Raw genomic sequence first — 20801 nt, forward strand, 5'->3', positions numbered from 1 at the left:
CTGGCTCTGCACGGGACACCCCAAAATGTGGCACTGAGCAGCACAGCCCCAGCCTGACTCCGCTTTTGGGGGGTTTATAACAACGATTTTGGGCTGCCCTAGATGGCTCTGGGGTTTGGGTAACCCCCAGCCAGCGGGAGAAGGTTTTTGGACCTGGGTTGTGCATCACACTTAAATTTTGGGACAGTTTGCACCCTGTCCATGTCCTTCCAGGGGATGAAAATGGCCCCTTCCCGGGCTGGAAGCCCAAACCAGGCCAGATTCAGCACACTGCAGCTCAAACCAAGAACAGCTCCCTGGGGCTGGGCTTACACGGAGCGACAGCAGAGGGTGCCTGGGTGGGCGGGTGGGGGTAAAGCTGCTCAAGGCCATTAAAATATATCAGTGCCCCCCTGTTCTTTCTCATCCCTGGGGTTTATTTTAGGTGTCCCGCTCTCGAGGGAGGCTCAGGTTTCATTAAATCACTTTTATTGCATCAAGCGAGTTTGCCCCAGGGCAGCAGAGAACGCTGAGTCATTAGCGCCAGAGCCAGCCCGGCTAACGCAACCTGCTGCACGCAGGACTAGAAAATTATATTTATCACTGCCAAGGCCAACTGACAGCGTTCATCTGAATTCAGCTGCTGAAGGATGAGCTGCAGGGGCTGGGGAAAAGAAACATCCCCCACAAGAGACGTGAAAAGCGGCACAGTGCGGTCCCGTGCCGGCTCGGCAGTGACCTCCCGGCTGTCCCCTCTGTCACTGCCACGCTGATCGCAGCTCATTGTCTTCATTTCATGTTAATCACTGCTCTTTAGGCAGATGGATTATCGGCCTTTCTGCCTGGCCGCCTGCGCCCTGGGGCGGCGCTGGCCGCTCGATGAGGGCTGAGATAGCACCGCTCCCATCGATGGCTGCGGCTGGGAGCTGTCCCCAGAGCCCACACCAGCCCTGGGCACCCCACAGTGATCCTTAGGGACAGACACCGTGTGGGACAGGAACCAGGAGGGAATCCTGTGCTCAGTGATGGCCAGGACAGCACCGCTCCCATCGATGGCTGCGGCTGGGAGCTGTCCCCAGAGCCCAAACCAGCCCTGGGCACACCACAGTGACCCCACATCGTGTGGGACAGGAACCAGGAGGGAATCCTGTGTTCAGTGATGGCCAGGACAGCACTGCTCCCCTGCATGGCTGGGGCTGGGACCTGTCCCCAACCCCAAACCTGCCCTGAGCACACCACAGTGACCCCACAACCTGTGGGACAGGAACCAGGCGGGAATCCTGTGCTCAGTGATGGCCAGGACAGCACAGTTCCCGTCGATGGTTGTGGCTGGGACCTGTCCCCAACCCCAAACCAGCCCTGGGCACACCACAGTGACCCCACAACCTGTGGGACAGGAACCAGGCGGGAATCCTGTGCTCAGTGATGGCCACGACAGCACTGCTCCCATCAATGGCTGTGGCTGGGAGCTGTCCCCAGAGCCCAAACCAGCCCTGGGCACACCACAGTGACCCCACATCGTGTGGGACCAGAGCCAGGAGCCAGGAGGGAATCATGGAATCACAGAATAGGCTGATGGGAACTGACCCATTGGGATCATCAGTCCGACCGCCAGCCCTGCACAGACACCCCAACAATCCCACCCTGTTCTTGGCAGCCTTGGGACCCTGCCCATTCCCTGGGGAGCCTGGGCAGTGCCCAGCACCCTCTGGGGAAGAACCTTTCCCTGCTGTCCCATCTGACCCTCCCTGGCACAGCTCCAGCCATGCCCTGGGGCCTGTCCCTGGTCAGGAGAGCAGAGAGGCTGGCACAGGTCCTGTCCCCAGAGCACCCCAGAGTGACCCCTTAGGGACAGACACCATGTGGGACAGGGGCCAGGAGGGAATCCTGGTGCCACGGGACACTCAGGCTGCTCCTGAGTTCATCCCTGTTCCACTAGGGTGCCATTCCCACCCACAGGCTTAGGAACCCTTTTAAGCTTTCCCAGCTTATAAGATTTCCCAGCTTGAGCTCAGGTCTGGTTTGTGCCCCTGGCTCTGCCCAGGGATCTGAATCCCGGCCTGGATTGATCTCCCAGCTTGAGCTCAGGCCTGGTTTGTGCCCCTGGCTCTGCCCAGGGATCTGAATCCTGGCCTGGATTGATTTCCCAGCTTGAGCTCAGGCCTGGTTTGTGCCCCTGGCTCTGCCCAGGGATCTGAATCCCGGCCTGGATTGATCTCCCAGCTTGAGCTCACGCCGGGTTTGTGCCCCTGGCTCTGTCAGTCCTGGGTGCCCTCTCTGGGGTTGATCCTGAGCTATGGATTGGTATTTCCAGCCTATCTGGTGCAGGATGTGGGGACTCCTGGCTGCTCTCCCTCCCTGCCAGCCGCGGCGTTGTTCCCTTTCCTTCCCATCCCGGTGGGAGAAGAGCCCTCCCTGCTGCCCCACAAGGGCACGCCGTGTCCAAAGCCACACCGCAGGCTACTGAAACGCCACGGGAACAGCCCGAGTGTGCCGTGAGGAACACCCCAGGACACGGGGCTGTCCCTGCAGGCACCGCAAGAGCCCAAGGCCCTGCTTTTCTCCTCAGGGAGGAGAGGAAGACTGCAGGAAGAGAGGCAGTGCCCAGCCCTGTGCTAATCCAGGGGTGCCACCTGCCGTCTGCTCCTGCCGCATCAGCCACATCCTGAAAATTCCTCCAGATGTTCCAAGTTTTCCTCCTGCGCCTTCCCGGAGACCCTCACTGGCACCCAGGAGCAAGCTGGGGTGTAGCTCAGCTGCCCCTGCCCGTGGCTGGAGGGAGCTGCTCCCAACAAAAGTTATCCCTTCCCTCGGGGTAATGAGGTCAGGGAACGGCTGAGTTATCGGACCCCGTTCCCTAAAAAATTGGGTGGAGAAAAACATTACATTGTGGCTGAGCTGGATGAAGATGGAGACAAATAATGTTGGGCTGGGTCAGAGAGGAGGGAGGGGGGGGAAAAACAGTTCGATTTGCGTCCCTCTGGCTCCTTCCCTGCGGAAAATAAGGTCAGGCAAACTTCAGCTTTCTGTCATAACCGAGCTGATCTCAGCCCTGCCGAGATTCCCGCCCGGACTCCGTGTTTGCATTCCAAACCACCGTGCCCCGAATCTCCCCTCGTGTCACGCGTTTGTTTTGCATGGAAAGCCATTTGTGCTCCGGGAGGAAACCGCGGGGCGACTCCAGGCTGACCGCTGCCGACAGGAGCAGCGAGCACGGGGAGGAGGCTGCGAGCAACCCAGCTGCCACTGCCCACGGGATTGGGAAGTGTCAGCTCAGCTTTCTGCTGAGGAAAAAAAAGACATCTAGGGGATTTTTACGTCTACCCTGAGATCTTTAATTTGTTGTTGTTGTTGTTGTTGGGGTTTTTTTAAGCGGCTTTGCCTTTGACTCTCCTCCCTCAGAGCATGTCACTGTGTGATTTTACAAGCTCTCCCTTCTCTCATCTCTCAGAGCATGGGGGTTTTGTTCAGTTTAAATTTATTTCCTGGCCGTCTAGGACGAAAACTGAAGGGGTCACCTGTGCAGCAGGGCGTGAATGAGGCGCGGAGCCTCCGTGGTGCCTCACCCCGATGTTATCTGATGGGGTTAATGTCGTTCTGCAGCTGCCATTGTGCCTTTGGGGAGATGAATACCCATTAATCAGGTCGGAGTTACCTTTTGGGATCGCTGTTTTCCTGGCAAGCCGCCCTGGGAGCATTATCTGATGTTATCCAGGGTTTCTCAGCCCTGAGAGTAGCTGAAAAAGAGGACTTTTGTGCTGGACTCGGTTTGAGCCCTGCCCTGGCCCAGAACACATTCAAAAAAAGGTGAGTCCAAGTGAGGCAAAGCAAAGAAATTCTTCCCTGTGAGGGTGGGGAGGCCCTGGGATGGAGCTCCCAGAGCAGCTGTGGCTGCCCCTGGAAGTGTCCTAGGCCAGGCTGGACACTGGGGCTTGGAGCACCCTGAGATGGTGGAAGGTGTCCCTGCCTGTGGCAGGGGTGGAACGGGAAAATCCTTGAAATCCTTTCCACCCCAGCCCACTCTGTGAAAGCTTGCACGTGCCAAAGCCTATCACTGAACGCATCAAAATAACAGGGATAGCTCAAACTCTCACAGCTGCAAGAACACAAGCTCAGAATTCCCCCACAAAACAAGGATGGTGACTCTTCACTGCTCTCTGCGAAGTGAAACTCTCATGATTTTCCTGCTGATTACAGCAGGGGGTTTTTTGCTTCCTCTTTGCTTGTCTGGCTTCCAAGATTTTCCGACTTCTTTGTTCTGGAGGAATAAGCAGAGAATAATCAAAATAGACATCCCCCCTCAGGTGAAAATACGGGTCTTGATTGAAGGGAAAACACAGGCATTGGAAAACTTTGAGGCATCTGAGTTTTCTCTGGCATTCCTGAAGCCAGGAATTGCCATCCCCGCACCAGCCAAGCTCATCACCCTGCTCAGTCAGACTGGATTTGCCGGAATACCAGGGTTTTCCTCACTACCAAGCCACCGTGGTGGGTCTGGGGCTGGCAAATCCCCTTTTCCTGCAGAACTCCGGTTGCAAGAGGATTCCCTCATCCATGGAACAACAGAAGGGGGGCTTTTGGGGTGCAGTTTATATACCTGGATACCTGAGCACTTTGTTATAAATTCTAGGGATTTTTAGGGACTCTGTGCTCCAAGAGACTCAGGATCAGGCCCATGAGGACATCTCCTGGCCACGGGGACTTTCTGCTCTGGTTTCTTCTGCTGGATGATCACAAATCCACGTATCAGCTCGGTGCAGAGCCTTCATTCCCTTAGGGAACAACCTCTAATGCAGACCTTCCAGGGAAGCTCCAGGTGAGAGGAGAGCAGGGCGGCGTCCCGCGCTTGTCCCCAAGGCAGAACCAGAGGAACACGAGCGACAGCTGAGTTATGCAATTGTGGAGAGAAACTCTGGCAAAACCCAGCTGGTGACAGAGGGGGGAAAAAATTCCTCCTGCTAAGTTGGGCGAGGGCCTCTGGCAGCGTGAGTCACCCTGAGCTGCCATGGTTACGGAGCGAGGATTCCTGAGCAGATCCAGAGCCTGCTCCCAGCGCTCACTCCTTCCAAACTTGGAAAACAGGCAGTGGAGGTAAGGCCTAATAGCGAGTGGGTGTCTGCGAGGAGCAGAGTTACAGCAAAATCCTGGGAAAACGGCGTGCCAAGGGCAGCGCCGTGGAAACCTGGGGTTTCTGGGTCACCGCTCCCCTTTTTGCCCGGTTTGCAAGGGCTGCTGTCAGGATTGTTCCGCACGGGGTGAGGGGCGGGGTGGGAAAAGAGGATGTTTCCGCACCGCGGCGAGAAAAAGCAGAGTAGTGTCACACAGATGAATCAGCTGGCACCAACAGTGAGTCATGGAAATGCACCATGGAAATTCTCCAGCGCAGGAATCTCTGAGGCACATCAAACCTGGCGTCCCTGGGGCGCCAGGGCCAGCCAGGACGGCGCGGAGCACCGGCACGCGGCCGAAAACTGCTGCTGCTCACGCGTCACCTCGCCCCTGCCATCCTCGTCCAGGGCCTGAAGCGCTCAGGCAGGGATCTCAGCAGGGTTTTCGTGGAAAAGGTGCGCCTGGTCCTGGCTTCCAGTGAGTCACAGCAGCAATAAAAGGACGCGGAGCCTTTTTGGGTCAGCTGAGCCTGGGCAGGGTGAAGGAGGAGGGAGACAAAGTCAAGAAACCAGGACAGTTTGGGATGTTATTTCCCAGCACAGCCCACTTTGGGCATGCTGGTGACATGACACAGGACTCTGCAGAAAGCTGAAAATCTGATTTTTGAGGGACTTTCTGCTGTCCCCGTTTTCTCACCCCGTCTCCTTCTCTGCTGGTCTGTCCCGTGATCTCCTACAAGCCTCATATCTTCCCACCATCAGCTGTGGTCACGGGCACAGAACAAAGCAAAAGCAAGCAGCAAATTGGACCTGGTGCCCATGATTTACGAAAGAAAAACAGAGAAAAGCCACCCAAAGCTGAGCAACAGCCAATTTCCAGCATGCTGCCTTTCCAGTCACTCGAGAGCAAATTTTCGTGCTCTTTGCCCACAATTCCGCAACTAACGTGCAGCAAACACCTTTGCTTCATGTGGCCTCGGTTTTCTCCCCGTGCAAAAATGACACAGCCCTGGAAAACCTTTTGTATGGAAGCATAGAAGTGAAAGATGGAAGGGTGTTTAAAATGATAGCTGTCTTTCGTGGGTGCACAGAACTTTGGGGTGGAATTGTGTTCCTCTGAGACATTGTGGCCTCTGCAGAAGGGCACAGAAACTCCTAAAGTGAGTATGAACAGAGTCAAATACCTTGTACTTGCCTGGTGTTTACCAGTGTTTTAAGCCCATGAACAACATAAGCAAGGAGGAGTGTGGTGCTTCTCACATCCCGGCCAGAGGGGCTCTGCCATGGAGTGTCTGAGGGGATGGATCCCTCAGGCAGCTCTGCCATGGAGTGTCTGAGGGGATGGATCCCCCAGGCAGCTCTGCCATGGAGTGTCTGAGGGGATGGATCCCTCAGGCAGCTCTGCCATGGAGTGTCTGAGGGGATGGATTCCTCAGGCAGCTCTGCCATGGAGTATCTGAGGGGATGGATCCCTCAGGCAGCTCTGCCATGGAGTGTCTGAGGGGATGGATCCCTCAGGCAGCTCTGCCATGGAGTGTCTGAGGGGATGGATCCCTCAGACAGCTCTGCCATGGTGTCTGTGAGGGGATGGATCCCTCAGGCAGCTCTGCCATGGTGTCTGTGAGGGGATGGATCCCCCAGGCAGCTCTGCCATGGTGTCTGTGAGGGGATGGATCCCTCAGGCAGCTCTGCCATGGTGTCTGTGAGGGGATGGATCCCTCAGGCAGCTCTGCCATGGTGTCTGTGAGGGGATGGATCCCCCAGGCAGCTCTGCCATGGAGTGTCTGAGGGGATGGATCCCCCAGGCAGCTCTGCCATGGTGTCTGTGAGGGGATGGATCCCCCAGGCAGCTCTGCCGTGGTGTATCTGAGGGGATGGATCCCTCAGGCAGCTCTGCCATGGAGTGTCTGAGGGGATGGATCCCTCAGGCAGCTCTGCCGTGGTGTATCTGAGGGGATGGATCCCTCAGGCAGCTCTGCCGTGGAGTGTCTGAGGGGATGGATCCCTCAGGCAGCTCTGCCGTGGTGTCTGTGAGGGGATGGATCCCTCAGGCAGCTCTGCCGTGGAGTGTCTGACGGGATGGATCCCTCAGGCAGCTCTGCCATGGAGTGTCTGACGGGATGGATCCCTCAGGCAGACTCTGTCATGATGCCCGTGAAGGGACACTTCCTTCAGGCAGCTCTGCCACAATGCCTCTGAAGGGACGGTTCCCTAAGGCGGGCCCCGCGGTGGTGCCCGAGGAAAGGCTGCCTCAGGCCGCCTCCACCATGGCGCCCCTGAGAGCACGGCACAGAGGGCAGGGAGCAGCTCCCCGCCGCCTGGGCGTCTCCATCCCGCCGCCAGCTCGGCAGCCCGGCAAGGAGCGGAACCCCCGGGCGGGAGGACGCGGCGGCGCGGAGGGCCGAACGGGGCCAACATGGCGGCGCGGGGCGGGCGAGGCGGGCGCTGACACCGCCCCCCCTCCCCGCCCCCGGCAGATCTCGCGAGAGCGGGCGCTGCGCTGCGGTAGGAGGTCGGCGGAGAAGGACGGACGGAGCCGCCGCCGCTCCCGCCGCCTCGCCCTCCTCACCTTCCTCCTCCTCCTCCTCTTCCTCCTGCCCCTGCCTCAGGAAGATGCCGCGCTCCGGGCCGCTCCCCGCCGCCTTCTCGCTGCTGTTGGCGACGGCCGCGCTGCTGCCGGGACCCGCCGCGGCGCAGAACGGTGAGGGAGGGCGGCGGCGGGGGAGCGGGGGGGGGGGGGGGCGTTGCTATGGCGGCGGGTGCGCTGTGGGCAACCCCGCGGGTGGGGGGCGACCCCGGGTTTGGGGGGAATCCCTCGGGGTTCGGGGCCCCTCAGGGGAAGGGGGAAAGGGGGGAAGGAGGAGAAAGGGAGGGGGGAACAGGCTCGGCCCCCCCCCCCGGCTCCTCCTGAGGCGCCTCGTGCCGCCGGTAAAATGGAACATCTCCTCATCTCCTCCCGCCTACTGAACCTGCATCTGCCGGGCCGCCTTAAATCATTTATAATGCAATAAAACCCGTAGTTCCTTAGCAACTGGAGAGGTCCTTCTGATAGGAGCGTAAAAGAAGGAATTAAGAGGGGGGAAAAAAAAAAAAGAAAAAAAAAAAAAAAAAACCGAAACAACCAACCCACCACACCCCAAGCCTTCTCCGTTCCTTGCAGGATAGCGTGAGCTAAATCCAGCGCGGCTGCCTCCTCCCCGGCGAGTTCGCAGCCAAGTGCATGACAATTAGTGGCAGAGCGGAGCCGGGGCCAAGAGGCTGCTCCAGCCGAGCCTCCTGCTCCGAGGAAATCCTGCGGCGCCCCGGAAAATGCCCGTGTGCTCCGGGCAGGCCGGGCCGGGCTGTCCGCCCGCGGAGCGGGAGGTGCTCCTGGTGCGGCATCCCGGGCTGGGCTGCTGGAGCCTGGAGTGCCGGGAAGGGGCAGGGGGCTCGGCTTTCGGGGGGCTCTGCTCTGGATCCGCTGGGAAAATCTGCCTACGAGGGAGGGCAGCCTAGCCAATACACCAGTGCCACGCTAGTTTCATTATTTCACCCTCCTTCCCCTCTCCTTCCTTTCTGCTCTGCGGATAATTTGCAGCCCTAGAGTTTCCCAGCCGTTGAGGTGAATTTTGCCTTGCAGCGTGAGCTGCTTGGCTCTTTGCTCCAGGGGAATCCTGAAATCGCAGGGTTGTGGAATCCCAGCCCGGTTTGGGTTGGAAGGGACCTTACAGCCAGTGCCAGGGGCAGGGGCACCTTCCACCGGGCCAGCAGGGTGTTTGGCATTGATAGGTGAGATCCAGATGGGAAAAAATCCCGTCCTAAAGATCCCGGGTGAGAATTATTCCCTGAGCACGTGCGGATTTTGCAGCGTGAAACCGGCAGTGAGCCTGGTGTCTGTGTTAAACCAGAGTTTGGCATCCGCACTACGAATGAGAACGAGAGGCTCTCTGCAGAGTCAGGCACTTCTTTGCGGAGTCTGGGAAAACCGTGCTGGAGCTGTGTGGGAACTGGGGGTCCCGGGAAGGTGCTGGATGGGCTGCGTTGTGGGTTCAGTGCTCCCCGTGCTGAGTTCCCAGGGCAATTCCAGCTGTGGGTGGAGGGAGGGGAGCAGCTCTCCGGGAAGGAGTGAAATGGAAATGGGGCCGAGTGCCCCGTGCAGGAGGAGCAGGGAAGGTGTGGAATGCCAGCAGCTGGGGTGACAATCCTGAACGGCTTCGGGACAGTGCAAACATTTGGAGTTTGGCAGCAGTTCCGAGTCTGGAGGTCAGCCATGAAGTGAATTTTGGGGAGAGCTGGAAAGGGGCTTTATCTTTGATAGAGTGACTTCTGGGCTGGGCTTGAAGCCGACCAGAGTGATCAGATTGCAGCCCCCCTGGTATGTCCTGAAAGTTCCCTCATCTTTATTTTTAATTAAGTGGTGAGTGGAGATTGCAGCCCCCCCGGTACGTCCTGAAAGCTCCCTCATCTTTATTTTGAATTAAGTGGTGAGGGGGAGTCTGAGTTTGTGTAATGCTGCGGAAGCTCTCACAGGTGAGTGAAAATCTGCTTGGGAAAGGGGTGGAGCACCCCAAGCCGAGTGAAAGGTTGAGATCTTTCTGACTAATATTTATTGTTGCCTCAATTTTAACGTAAGGGCCCTGCTGCAGAGGAACTGGGCTTTTTTCAGCAAATAATGGCCCACGGGAAGCTGCCTGAAACAGAACAATTCCTCTGGCCTGGAGAACAGGTCCAGCCATTTCCTGAATTGTGGATATTCCTTCAGCTCCTCACCCACGGGTGTGTGCTTTGAAGGGGCAGGGAAGGATCCCAAAGGGCAGGAATTTATTATCTTTTACTGGTGTGGAACCATCAGAGTGATGAAAGGTGATAGTCCAAGTGCTGCTGAGCTCAGGGTGGAGAAGGAATGGCCACCGACCTGTTGGAACTCCAGGTCACCACTGACCTGGAGCAGGAAATCCCCACTGGAATGCTGATTGTTGTGGGAAGCAGCGTTTTTCTCCACCTCTGGTAGGAGATCGCTGCTGAATTCCCAGGGATTTTTCCAGGCTTTGCGCAATCCAGACTATTTGGAGTCAGGCTCACCTATGGATTTCAGCTTGCTAGAACTGGAAGGAGGTTTTTGATGCTTGGGTGGTTTATTTTGAAAGCTCGTGCATGAACACCTTGAGATCTCAGGGAAATGTGTCAGGAATTGAGCTTTTCCTGGATAATCTGCTGGGGAAATGGTCAGTTTCTGCTCATGGCTTATATCCAGAGCAGAGTTCCGATGGAACTGGGGTAGAGATGGGGAAGGAGGAGGAGGAAGAGAAGGAAAAAGCCAGTCAGGAAGATCTGTGTTTAACCTGCACTTTCTCAGGGCAGCTGTTGGAAAATCGCTTTAGTGCTTCAAAGCAGACAGCAGCTTCTCGTGGAGGGGAGGAAAACATGACTTTTCCACTTGCTGTTTCACCTTTGAAGTGTCTTTATTTCGAAACACGCAGCTGGAAAACCAAAGGCTTCAGAGCAGTGATAATTCCACCCCAGAGTGGCTGGGATTTAAAGGTTATTTTATTGTTTGAGATTGCTGCTTGGGCTGCCCCCTGTGCAATCTGCAGTGGCTTTTTTAGCACACCAGCACAAGAGTTGGAGTGTGGGAGCAAGCTGGTGAGTTCTGCCCTAAAGTGCAGAGAATTCTTCACCATTCTTCACCCTAGAATTGCTTGGGTTGTTCTAAGCTGGACATGGGGGAAAATAAAACCAGATTAATTCAGGTGGTGCTTGTTGAGTTCGTTCATCCTCCGCACGGATGAAGAAGGAACTAGCCAGCTAAAACCAGAATATGGATTTTCTGTCTGCATAAACCAGCATAAAAGTGACCATAAAATCAGGAAAATCAGCTAAGTTAATCCTGAATTCTGAAAATGAATTCCTTCTTGAGGGAGCCACCCCAAAGCTTGGCTTTTATCCTTGCTGGTGGCTGCGGAGCCTCATCCGTTCCGCAGCGCCTGAGCTCTGCTGTGCCTGTTAATGGTGCCCAGATCAACGTGAGCAATGGTTTCCCTGAGCATTTTTGGAGCCTGAGTGTGGGCTGAGCAGCGAGGAGAACGTTCAAAGTTCTCTTCTCCTCCCCACCAGAGCTTCTCTCCCTCCTCCTCCTCCAACTCCTCCAACTCCTGCGCTGGGAGCTGCGATCCAGGCAGGATCTCCCCTTCTGCTGCTGCTGTCCCAAATCCTGCTTCATCTTCCCAACCCAGCCCAAGGTGGCTTTTATTTATTTATAGTTCTATTATTTATTTAATAATTCAGTAATAATTTAATATTTATTATTTTTATCCCGGTTTCGTTTCATGGCTTCAGTCGTTATTGCGGCTCCTGAAATTCACGCTCGTGCTACACCTGGCTCCATAACTGAGATTTTATTTTTGGGGGTATTTTTCTCTGGGGCAGTGTTAAAGCTTTACTAAAATCAGGACAGTTCCTGTGGCCACGCTCCTCTTAAGTTTGGTTTTGATGAAAGCAGGAGGGGCAGTAAAGCACAGGTAGCCCACACAGCTTGGGTCTGCCTTACCTCAAGCCTTTTTCCATTTTTAAAAGTTTCCCAGCAGAATTCTTCTTTCTGGAGGCTGGTGTGGGATTCCACAGCCTGATACTTTGGATGTTTGAGGATGGGCTTTGTGTGCTTAGCCAAGCTCCTCAAAACAGGAGTGTTTGGGGATTAATACAGCCATTTTTTTTGGAAATAAATACAATCGTTTGGGAATAAATACAGCCACTTTTTTCCCAGTTAATTCCAGAATACGAATCCTGACTTCTGTAAAGCTGGAGGAGGGAGCTTGGCTGTTAAAACATAACTCAGGAATCATCAAAGCTCTGTCAAAGCCAGTATCCAATCATTCAAATAATGATAATTATCTTTGATTTTTATTTTCATGGCAATTTATTTTCACCCCAGGTTAAACATTTGTTTGATGCCTGGTGCTGCTTGGTTTTTTGGGTTTTTTTTTTGGTGTTGGAGGAGATTTGCACCGTGAGACATTTTTCTAGAGGAAAAATAGATCAAAATGTCCTCTTCTGGTTTGAATAAACCAAAAAAAAAAGGTGATTTTTTTTTTTTTAATCCTCTAATTTCTATAGTTTTGCATTCCATGGTTTAAAATCCGCAGCAGTGAGTGGATGGAACCAGAGTGTAGCTCCTCACATTTTGGGAGCGCTCGCAGGGATCTTGGGGCTCTTCCACTGGTTTGGAAACCTAAAAAAATTATATAGTGCTAAATAATATCATCTAACTATAATACTAAAATTTGTAACTGTTGCCCTGACAGAATAGGAAAACGAGAGGAAGGGGAATATCACAGGCCATAAAAAAATGCACTCGGCCCAAAACTTCAGCTGGAAAAGTGGCCGCGAAGGCATGGAATTCCAGGAGCTTGGGAAAACTGACACAGAGCGCCTTGGAAATGCTGAGAAAATGGATTTAAGTGCCCGGGGAAGAGGCTGGGGAGGCTTTTGGCAGTGCACAGAGCTCCCAGCAGACGAGAGGCAGCCTGGAATAATTCCGTGAGGGCGGACAGCGGGAGTTTGCAAAAACAGATGCTCGGCGCATTTTTAAACCTGAGCGTGCACCAGCTTGGCTGAGCACTCCGGGGGTTATTTTTTTCCCGTGGTTTGTTGGGAAAGCTTTCTGGTGCTTCGGCAGAGCCTGCCTCAGGTTCGGGGAAGCGTTTGAATTGCTGTCCTTTCAAAGTGCTTGGAGCGAATGAAGGGATGCCGGAGCGGTTTAAGAGCAGCTCTGGATCAGAGGTCAGCTGCTCTGGTGAAATCCATGCAGGTGGTGGGGTGGTGGGCAGCTCCCGAGTGGTCAGAGCGTTGGAAAATCCCTGGAGTAGGGGTTTGCAGCTCGTTTTTGGTCTGGCCCTCTCTGTGTCTTCAAGCAGCAGCAAATCCCTGTTGGCTATCCTTCGGTGGATCCCTTCTGCCCGAGGTTTCCTGATGTACAGAGAGTTCACCCAAAGCAGCCTTTCCCAGGGAATTCCAGGCTTGCAAGCAGCTGATTCACATTTTTATAGGATCCCAGGATGGTTTGGCCTGGGAGGGACCTTAAAACTCATCTGTGGGCAGGGACACCTTCCACCATCCCAGGCTGCTCCAGCCTGGCCTGGGTCACGTCCAGGGATCCATGGGCAGCCACAGCTGCTCTGGGAATTCCATCCCATAGCTCCCCACCCTCACAGGGGATAATTTTTTCCCAATATTTAACCTGAACCTGCCCTTTTCCGCTTCTTAGCCATTCCCTGTGTCCTGTCCCTCCATCCCTTGTCCCCAGTCCCTCTCCAGCTCTCCTGGAGCCCCTTCAGGCTCCGAGCTCTCCCTGGTGCCTTCTCCATTCCAGGTGAACACCCCCAGCTCTCCCAGCCTGGCTCCAGCCAGGAATAAATGGCACAGGGAAAATAAATAGATGTGAATATTTATAGAGCCAGCCTGCCGGATGGAGCAGAGCAAGGAATGTTTCTGGAGTTTTAGCTGAAGATGTGCAGTTTGCGCTGAGCAGCAGCTGGGTTTCCACTTCAGCATTCCAGGGAATAAACTGGAAGCTCGTTATGGGAGAGCTCATTTGGATTTGATTTGGCCAGAGGAGCCCTGCAGCCCCCTCCTGGGAGAAACCACAGAAACCGGGAGCTGAGCACTGCAGGAGATTGGGAAATAAATATTTGGGAAGTGTTCCCCAGTCCTAGAGCGCCCAAACATCTCGGGGTTGTGACTCAGAGCCCGTCTGGGAATCTCCTGATGGGCTCTTCCTTGTTTTTACGGGAATTGGGAAGCTGGGCCTTGCCTGCTCTGCTGCATTTTCCTGCTGGGAAGCAAAAAAAAAAACATCCAAATCTGTTCTTTTCTGATGTGTGATCTCCATCCCCTCAGAAACGGGTGGGGTTTATTTAGGGTCACATGGAGGTAAAAAATACGTTTATAAAGGTAAAATCTGCGTGTGTCCCAGGCAGGCTGCAGGGCTGGGTGCAGAAATTCCAAATGCAGGTGGAGGGGCTGGCTTGGAACTTTGGGGCTGTGCCTGGAGAGCTGCTCTGTGGTGCAACCGCTCCGAGGCTGCACTGAGTGAAAAATACAGTCAGGGTGCCACTCTTTGGCCTTCATTTTCCTGTAAGAAAAAGGGTATTTGGTGCATTTATTCCCTCAACAAACGAAATTATTTTACGTGGCACCCATCCTATAATCCTGTAGGATCACGGCACCTCTGACTGTTGTCTTTTTGGAACTATTTCGGTTGTATTTTTTATTAAAATTCTTTGTGCAGAAGGGTTGGGAGGGATGCTGGAGCACCTGTCCGTAACCCCTGGGTGCTGGGAGAGCTTTTCTGCTCGCTGGCAGGCACGAGGGTAATTCAATATTTTCATTTCCTTTTAACAGGATATTTGTGATCAGATCTTTTTTTTTCCCACCATAACCTTGGCTCTTTGCTTCCAAACCCAAAATGGAGCCAGGGCAGTTCCCATTTCTCCCCAGTTTCGAGGGTGCTGAACCCGATAGGAGGCTGGCATTATTGTACTGACGGTTTCCTTGCAGCCTTTAAGTTGTTGCATTTTTATCTGACAGGGTTTTCAGCACTTTGCTGCAGGTTCTGAGCGGCTCAGCAGCAGCTTCTGTTCTCACCCCAGGCTCTGAGCTGCGTGTTTGGGGTCTCAGGCTCCCAAAGCTCCTATCTTTAGCAGTGATTTGGTGACCCCAATCTTGAGCCATATGGAGTAAAGGAGAGAAAAAAAAAAAGCTAAAAAAAAGTGGGGTTTGGTTTGCTGGAAGGGGATTGTTGAGAGAATGGAGCCAAAAGCGCGTGAGGGGCACTGCCCTGGTGCTCTCCTGCTTTGGGGCCTGACAAAACGGGTTTAGAATTCCCAAAGGATCTCCCAGACACGACGCCGTTGTCATCCACGGAGCCTCTCAGAGATGGGGAACTGCCAAATCAAGATTTTGGGGTGCTTTGTGCAAACCTGGGTGTGCTCGCGTGGCGGTGGAAAATGCACCTTTGGTTGAGGAGAAGCCTCAGCAGCAGATTCCTGAGGGCTGGCAGAAAACCCCTCCAGTTTGCCCTGTTGTGACATTCCTGCCACAGTTGGATCCCATTATCCCTGGGATAAATTCCCCAGGGCTTTTGCTGGGCTCTGTTCAGGTATTTTAAGAAAAATTTCTAAGGTATTTTAGAATCTTCTAAAGCTGCTGTAAAATTTTTGCGCAGCTGGAGGAGGAGAGCACCAGAGAGTCCCCTGTCCCCCTCGGAGGGGACAGCTTTTAACAGCAGACAGAAAGCAGAACATGGGGTGTAAAACTGAGGTAGAACCTTTCAGTTCGGGTTAGGGGATGTGGCTGAAATGAGATTTTGCTTAGATCACCCTTTCTGTTCCTCTCAAACACCACCGAATCCCTGCTGTGTGATTAAACACAGTTCTTGTTGGGACCATGATGGTGGTGATACTCATTTTCTCAATTTCCATTGAGCAAAGGAACCTTCTCGCAGTGGTGTTTATTTTTTTTTTCCTCTTTGAAGAGTCCACATCTGCTTGGCCTTTAATTGGATTTTGTTTTGCTGGGAAAGCTCTGGGAGCAGGGGAGCTGCTCTGGGGAAAGCTTTGGGGCTCCCCCTCAGCTGGAAAGCCCCCAAGCTCAAAAAATAACCACAAGCTGGCATTTTGGAGGGGATGTTTTGCCCTTCAGCACAGCAGTTGTGTGAGGTGTGAGGCAGGATGGGTGCCAGCTCAGGGAGGTGATTCCTGCCGGGGTCAGGATGCACTAATCCATGCTGGAGCAGAATTCCAGCTCAGAAACGGGGTGTTGGATGCTGCGGGGAGGAGCTGCCCTGCACAGGTTATTTCTGGCCCCGTAATCTCAGCAGTGTCAGTAGGCCATGGAGATCAGACCTCCTCAGGGAGGGAGGAGCTGGGCTCTGCTGGATCCACAGCCCAGCTCCCTGCGATTTGGGGAAAAAGGCAGAGTGCTTGGGGGAAAACACCGCTAAAAACACGATTTTTAACCGGGAGCTCAACGTGCGCCGCAGAGGGAATGTGCTCCGCAAAGTGTGGCATCTCTGCTGCTTCTCCATCCGTTTCCTTCCTGCTTTCCTCTTCCCTGTCACTGGAATTCCATCATTCTGCTGCTGCTTGGATGCACTGAGCAGGGCCAGGGCCTGAGCTGCTGGAGCCGTGTCCCTCTGAGCAGGCAGGAATTCTCTCCCGCTCTGGAGAGCCTCAACTCGGAATAATTAAAGCGTCTCTAACCAGGATTTTACACTCCAGGCGGTTCAAACTCTGATTTAGGCTCCAAAACGTGTTATCCGCTGTGCTGCTGCCATTCCCTGAGCTGACAGAGGAATTATTTTTGTGGCCGAACGGCTTCTCCTCCTCAGCCTCTGTTACATAATCCCCAATTCAGCAAAGGGCATTTCTTTCGAAAGGTCGCTGGGTGGAAACGTCCTTTCCCTCCCTCACGAGGAGATGGGGCAGCTCCCGCTCCTGCAGAATGAATGGAAGGGGGGGAAAAAGCAGCTTTGCTGCAGAGCAATGGAATCAGCCTCCCGTTCAAACACGTTTGTTGGATCAGGAAAGGTCAGCGGGGAGCTGGGGCAGCGCTGAAACCCTCTGGTTGTTTAAAATCCTCGCGCCGCGCCATTAGAGAGCCAGGGCGAGGATTTGGAAGAGCTAATCCGGCACAAGATGGGGTTTATTGCCAACGGTTGAGGCGCCCTCGGTGTCTTTAAGACAGAAATTTTATGCCCTTGGAAATTTTTGGAGATCTTCAGCTTCGGTTGCTGCGACGCGGGGACAGCAGACAAATTGGGATTGCTGCCTGCTGCTGCTCCGCTTCCTGCGCTGCAGCTGAATCCCTTCCCACTGCTTTCCAGGGAATGGATGTCGAGTTGTTCGCATGGATTTTTTTGGCAGTTTCCAGGAGCCTTCCCGCCCTGGCTCTTTGTGCTTCGGAGGGATTCTTGTATATTCCTTAGCTGCAACACTAATATTTATAAAAAGAGGGATTAAAGCGGTGACTGCTGGCTTGGTGGATTTTTCCCTGCCAGGAATGTGCCGGGGAGAGCAGAGAACAATTCCTGCCTTTGCTGAGCGTGAGGTGGGTTTAATCCTTGGAAAAACCTCTGGGAGAGGAGGGATAAATTCGCCCTGCAAGGAAATCTCCTTGGGAGGGATTCAGCCCAGCTTCCTGACAGCACAAAGCTGCATTTTCCATGGGATTACAGGGGATGTCATTCCAGGAGGAACAAGCTGGATTTCCCTGGAATGCCTTTGGCATCCATGGGGGTTGTGTAAATCGTGGAATTGCCTCGGGAAGTTCCCCAGACTTGGCTTTTTTACGGAATATGAGGGAAGTGCCACCCAGGAAATAAGATTGGTGTCTCCTGTGAGAGCTCCTCCAGCACTTCTGCACTGGCATTCCTAAACATTTCCATTGAAATATGGGGAAAAAAAGTGCTTTTTGAGGCGCTGGACTTGCTGTGGATGTGGGTTCACAGGTTGGTCACAGCTGGCTCTGCTCCATCTTTATCCATCTATAATTTATTCCAGAGTGCTGATCCAAGTGTTTTAAGTAAATAAGAGCTTTTCCATGCTTCTTGTAGAAGTGAATATTTCGATTTCAATTCTGCAGTGAGCTAAAAATGATTCTGCAGCCAGGATGTCCCCAAAAGATGGAACCACTTCCATGAACTCCATCCCTTTAAATTCCCAAGGCGCAGAGCCCTGGGGTTTTGGAGCAGATGGGCTCCAACAGCAGAGCTGTGGAGGGAAGGAGCTGGAAATTGGGGCAGGAGCTGTGGCAGGGACTCAGAGCTCCCCTGGGGACAGGCAGGTGACATTCCAGCTGTGCCAGGGCTCTGTCAGAGCTCCCTCCTCGGGCTCTGCTGCTTTAGGGAGCCAGGGAACTGCCAGAGCTTTGTTCTTCCCGGATAAAAACTGGGAAAAAGCTCCATTCCTGCTCCTCAGAAGGTGACTGCAGCCAGCAGGTGACCCCGGTTATGGAGCCAGTTTATAAACCTTGTCCTGCTTATTCTTCCCTGTGGGATATTCCAGCCTTGAATCCGTTCTCACCTGCACCCTTCAGGTGGTGGCAGCAGGAGGATTGTGACTGCAGCCCCTGGAATTGTTCTGAATCCAGCCAGGAGGGGATTCCTGCACCTGGGGAAAACACATCTGTGCCTGCTCTGCCACTCCAGGGCTGCCTCCCCCCAGGGGTGTTCCCAGGGGCTGTGCTTGGATGTGTTTCCTTAGGGAATTGTGGCTGCTGGGATCGGGTTCTGCACCATGAAAGTGGCCAAAAAATACCAGTTGTGTGCCAGAAGTGGGAAGGGAAGCATCCGTGGGTTTTATTCCGGGCAAATTTGGATAAAAGCATCCAGGGGGGTGTGGGAGGGTCTCAGGCTGCTCTGAGGGGTTTGTGAGGCCAGAGGATCTTCAGGAATCCTCTCCAGCCCAAATTTCCTGGGTTTATTCCCAGGAACTGACCCCTGTGTCCTGTCCCCATTCAGGAATCCTTTCCAGCCCAAATTCCCTGATTCATGGAACTGATCCCTGTGTTCTGTCCCCATTCGGGAATCCTTTCCACCCCTAATTCCCTGATTCATGGAACTGATCCCTGTGTTCTGTCCCCATTCGGGAATCCTTTCCACCCCTAATTCCCTGATTCATGGAACTGATCCCTGTGTCCTGTCCCCATTCGGGAATCCTTTGCAGCCCAAATTCCCTGATTTATCCCCAGGAACTGATCCCTGTGTCCTGTCCCCATTCAGGAATCCTTTCCAGCCCAAATTCCCTGATTTATCCCCAGGAACTGATCCCTGTGTGCTGTCCCCATTCAGGAATCCTCTCCAGCCCAAATTCCCTGATTTATCCCCAGGAACTGATCCCTGTGTGCTGTCCCCGTTCAGGAATCCTTTCCAGCCAAATTCCCTGATTTATCCCCAGGAACTGATCCCTGTGTCCTGTCCCCATTCAGGAATCCTTTCCAGCCAAATTCCCTGATTTATCCCCAGGAACTGATCCCTGTGTGCTGTCCCTGTTCAGGAATCCTTTCCAGCCCAAATTCCCTGATTTATCCCCAGGAACTGATCCCTGTGTGCTGTCCCTGTTCAGGAATCCTTTCCAGCCAAATTCCCTGATTTATCCCCAGGAACTGATCCCTGTATCCTGTCCCCATTCAGGAATCCTCTCCAGCCCAAATTCCCTGATTTATCCCTCAGGATGCTCCCGAGTGTCCCGCAGCAGAGACACAAAATGAATTAACCCATGAATGTGCACGCCGGGGCTTTGGGACACACAGGAAAATGAGGGATGCTGGGCTGGATCCAGGGAATGTTTAATCCCGGTGCCTGTGGCCTCGCAGGCAGCGATCCTCAGGTTTCCCTGCCTGTGGAATGAGCCTGGCACAGCTCATGAATTTTAGATGATGCTCTCCGGGTTGTGTTCTCCTCTCTCCCGGCTCCGGGAAGCTGCAGGATGAGACGGCAGGAATTAAATCCAGGGTTTGCTCTGGGCACCTCAGGCCTGGCTTAAAGCTGCTCTGGAGCCAGCAAAAATCAGTGGGATTAAAGCCAAATTCCTGATTTCGTGCTTCCTGGTGATGACTGAATGGGAAAGCATCGAGCCCATGGAAGAAGGGTGGGGACAGGCAGGATGCTTCAGTGCCTTCCTGGAATTGGGGAGTTTCACCTCTTCCAGCCGGCACTTTTTGTGCAATTAACTGATTTCCAAGATGCTCGTGGATGTGAGCCTTGGCAAGGAATGAAACATTGATCAGGGTGCTTCTCCCAGCCCAGACTCTGACAGAGTGAGATTTGCCCACCCTCAGAACTTTTGTCGCTTAATCAGGAGAAGAAGGAGGCATTAATTAGCCAGGGCACCTCATTAACACAGCCCAGCTGAAGGGGGCAGCTCCTGCCTGGCGTTTTCTGGGATGTTCCCATCAAATTGTCCACGTGGGAATAAAGAAAAAAGCAGTTCAGGTGAGGGCACAGCAAAGCCGAGCAGTCCTTGGTGGCTTTGCCTTTTCCATCTGCATTGTTGTTTATTTATTTGAAGAATTTAAAAAATCAGGCTTCGTAATTTAGATGGATTATGCAGTGAAATATGTAAATATGTAAAAACATAAACCATAAAATCTGCTCCCTGTCTCGCCTAAGGGCCCGAGAGCACTGAAATACAAATTTCTGATGTGCTGAGAGGTTTTCCAGGCGGGAGAAGACAGCCAAGCTCGAAAGCGTTCACTCCCACAGCAGTTACGCTTTATTTATTGTGGCTCCAGACTGAAATCAAGTTTATTTTTGCACCTTAGCCTTGTGAAGTCTCAGTTCTGAGCTTTGAACTGTGCTTGGTGCTTTGAGTTAAGCGGGACTCACCTCGAGCAGCAGCCTCAGGATGGGGTGGGAGTGTTATCCTGCGTTTTGGGGATCCCTTGGTTACGGTTGTGTTGCTTGGGGTTGAAAACTTCCTTGGAAATCCTTTGTTTCCTCCTCATTCTGGTCCTAATTTGTCAATTCGTTGTGTGTGTGTTAAACCTGGTTTTTGCTGTCTTTGAGCCTGGCTTAACATCTTTCCTCAACTTGGGTTTTAAGGCAAAGCATTTTTATTTTTTAAACCCCTTTTTTACACCAGGCTTCACTTGGCGAGATGAAAATTCTCCTTGCTCTGCTCCTCCAGGGCCATTCTCCTTAATTCTTTTGCACCTTGATGGAATTTGAGTTCCAGAAGT

The 20801-nt window shown here is 53.5% G+C and overlaps 1 protein-coding gene across 1 annotated transcript in view; it reads left to right on the forward strand.

The window, feature by feature from the left end:
• Positions 1-4955: 4955 nt before the first annotated feature.
• NPTN (neuroplastin) overlaps positions 4956-20801 on the forward strand; it is a 43303-nt gene continuing 27457 nt past the window's right edge. Inside the window, exons 1-2 of the mRNA XM_040077835.2 lie at positions 4956-5070; positions 7565-7788. Of these exons, the coding sequence (XP_039933769.1) occupies positions 4985-5070; positions 7565-7788 (310 nt within the window). The 5' untranslated portion in view covers positions 4956-4984. The remainder of the gene's footprint in view (positions 5071-7564; positions 7789-20801) is intronic.

This window comes from Hirundo rustica, chromosome 13 (assembly GCF_015227805.2).
Source record: "Hirundo rustica isolate bHirRus1 chromosome 13, bHirRus1.pri.v3, whole genome shotgun sequence".
Taxonomy (NCBI): Eukaryota; Metazoa; Chordata; class Aves; order Passeriformes; family Hirundinidae; genus Hirundo; species Hirundo rustica.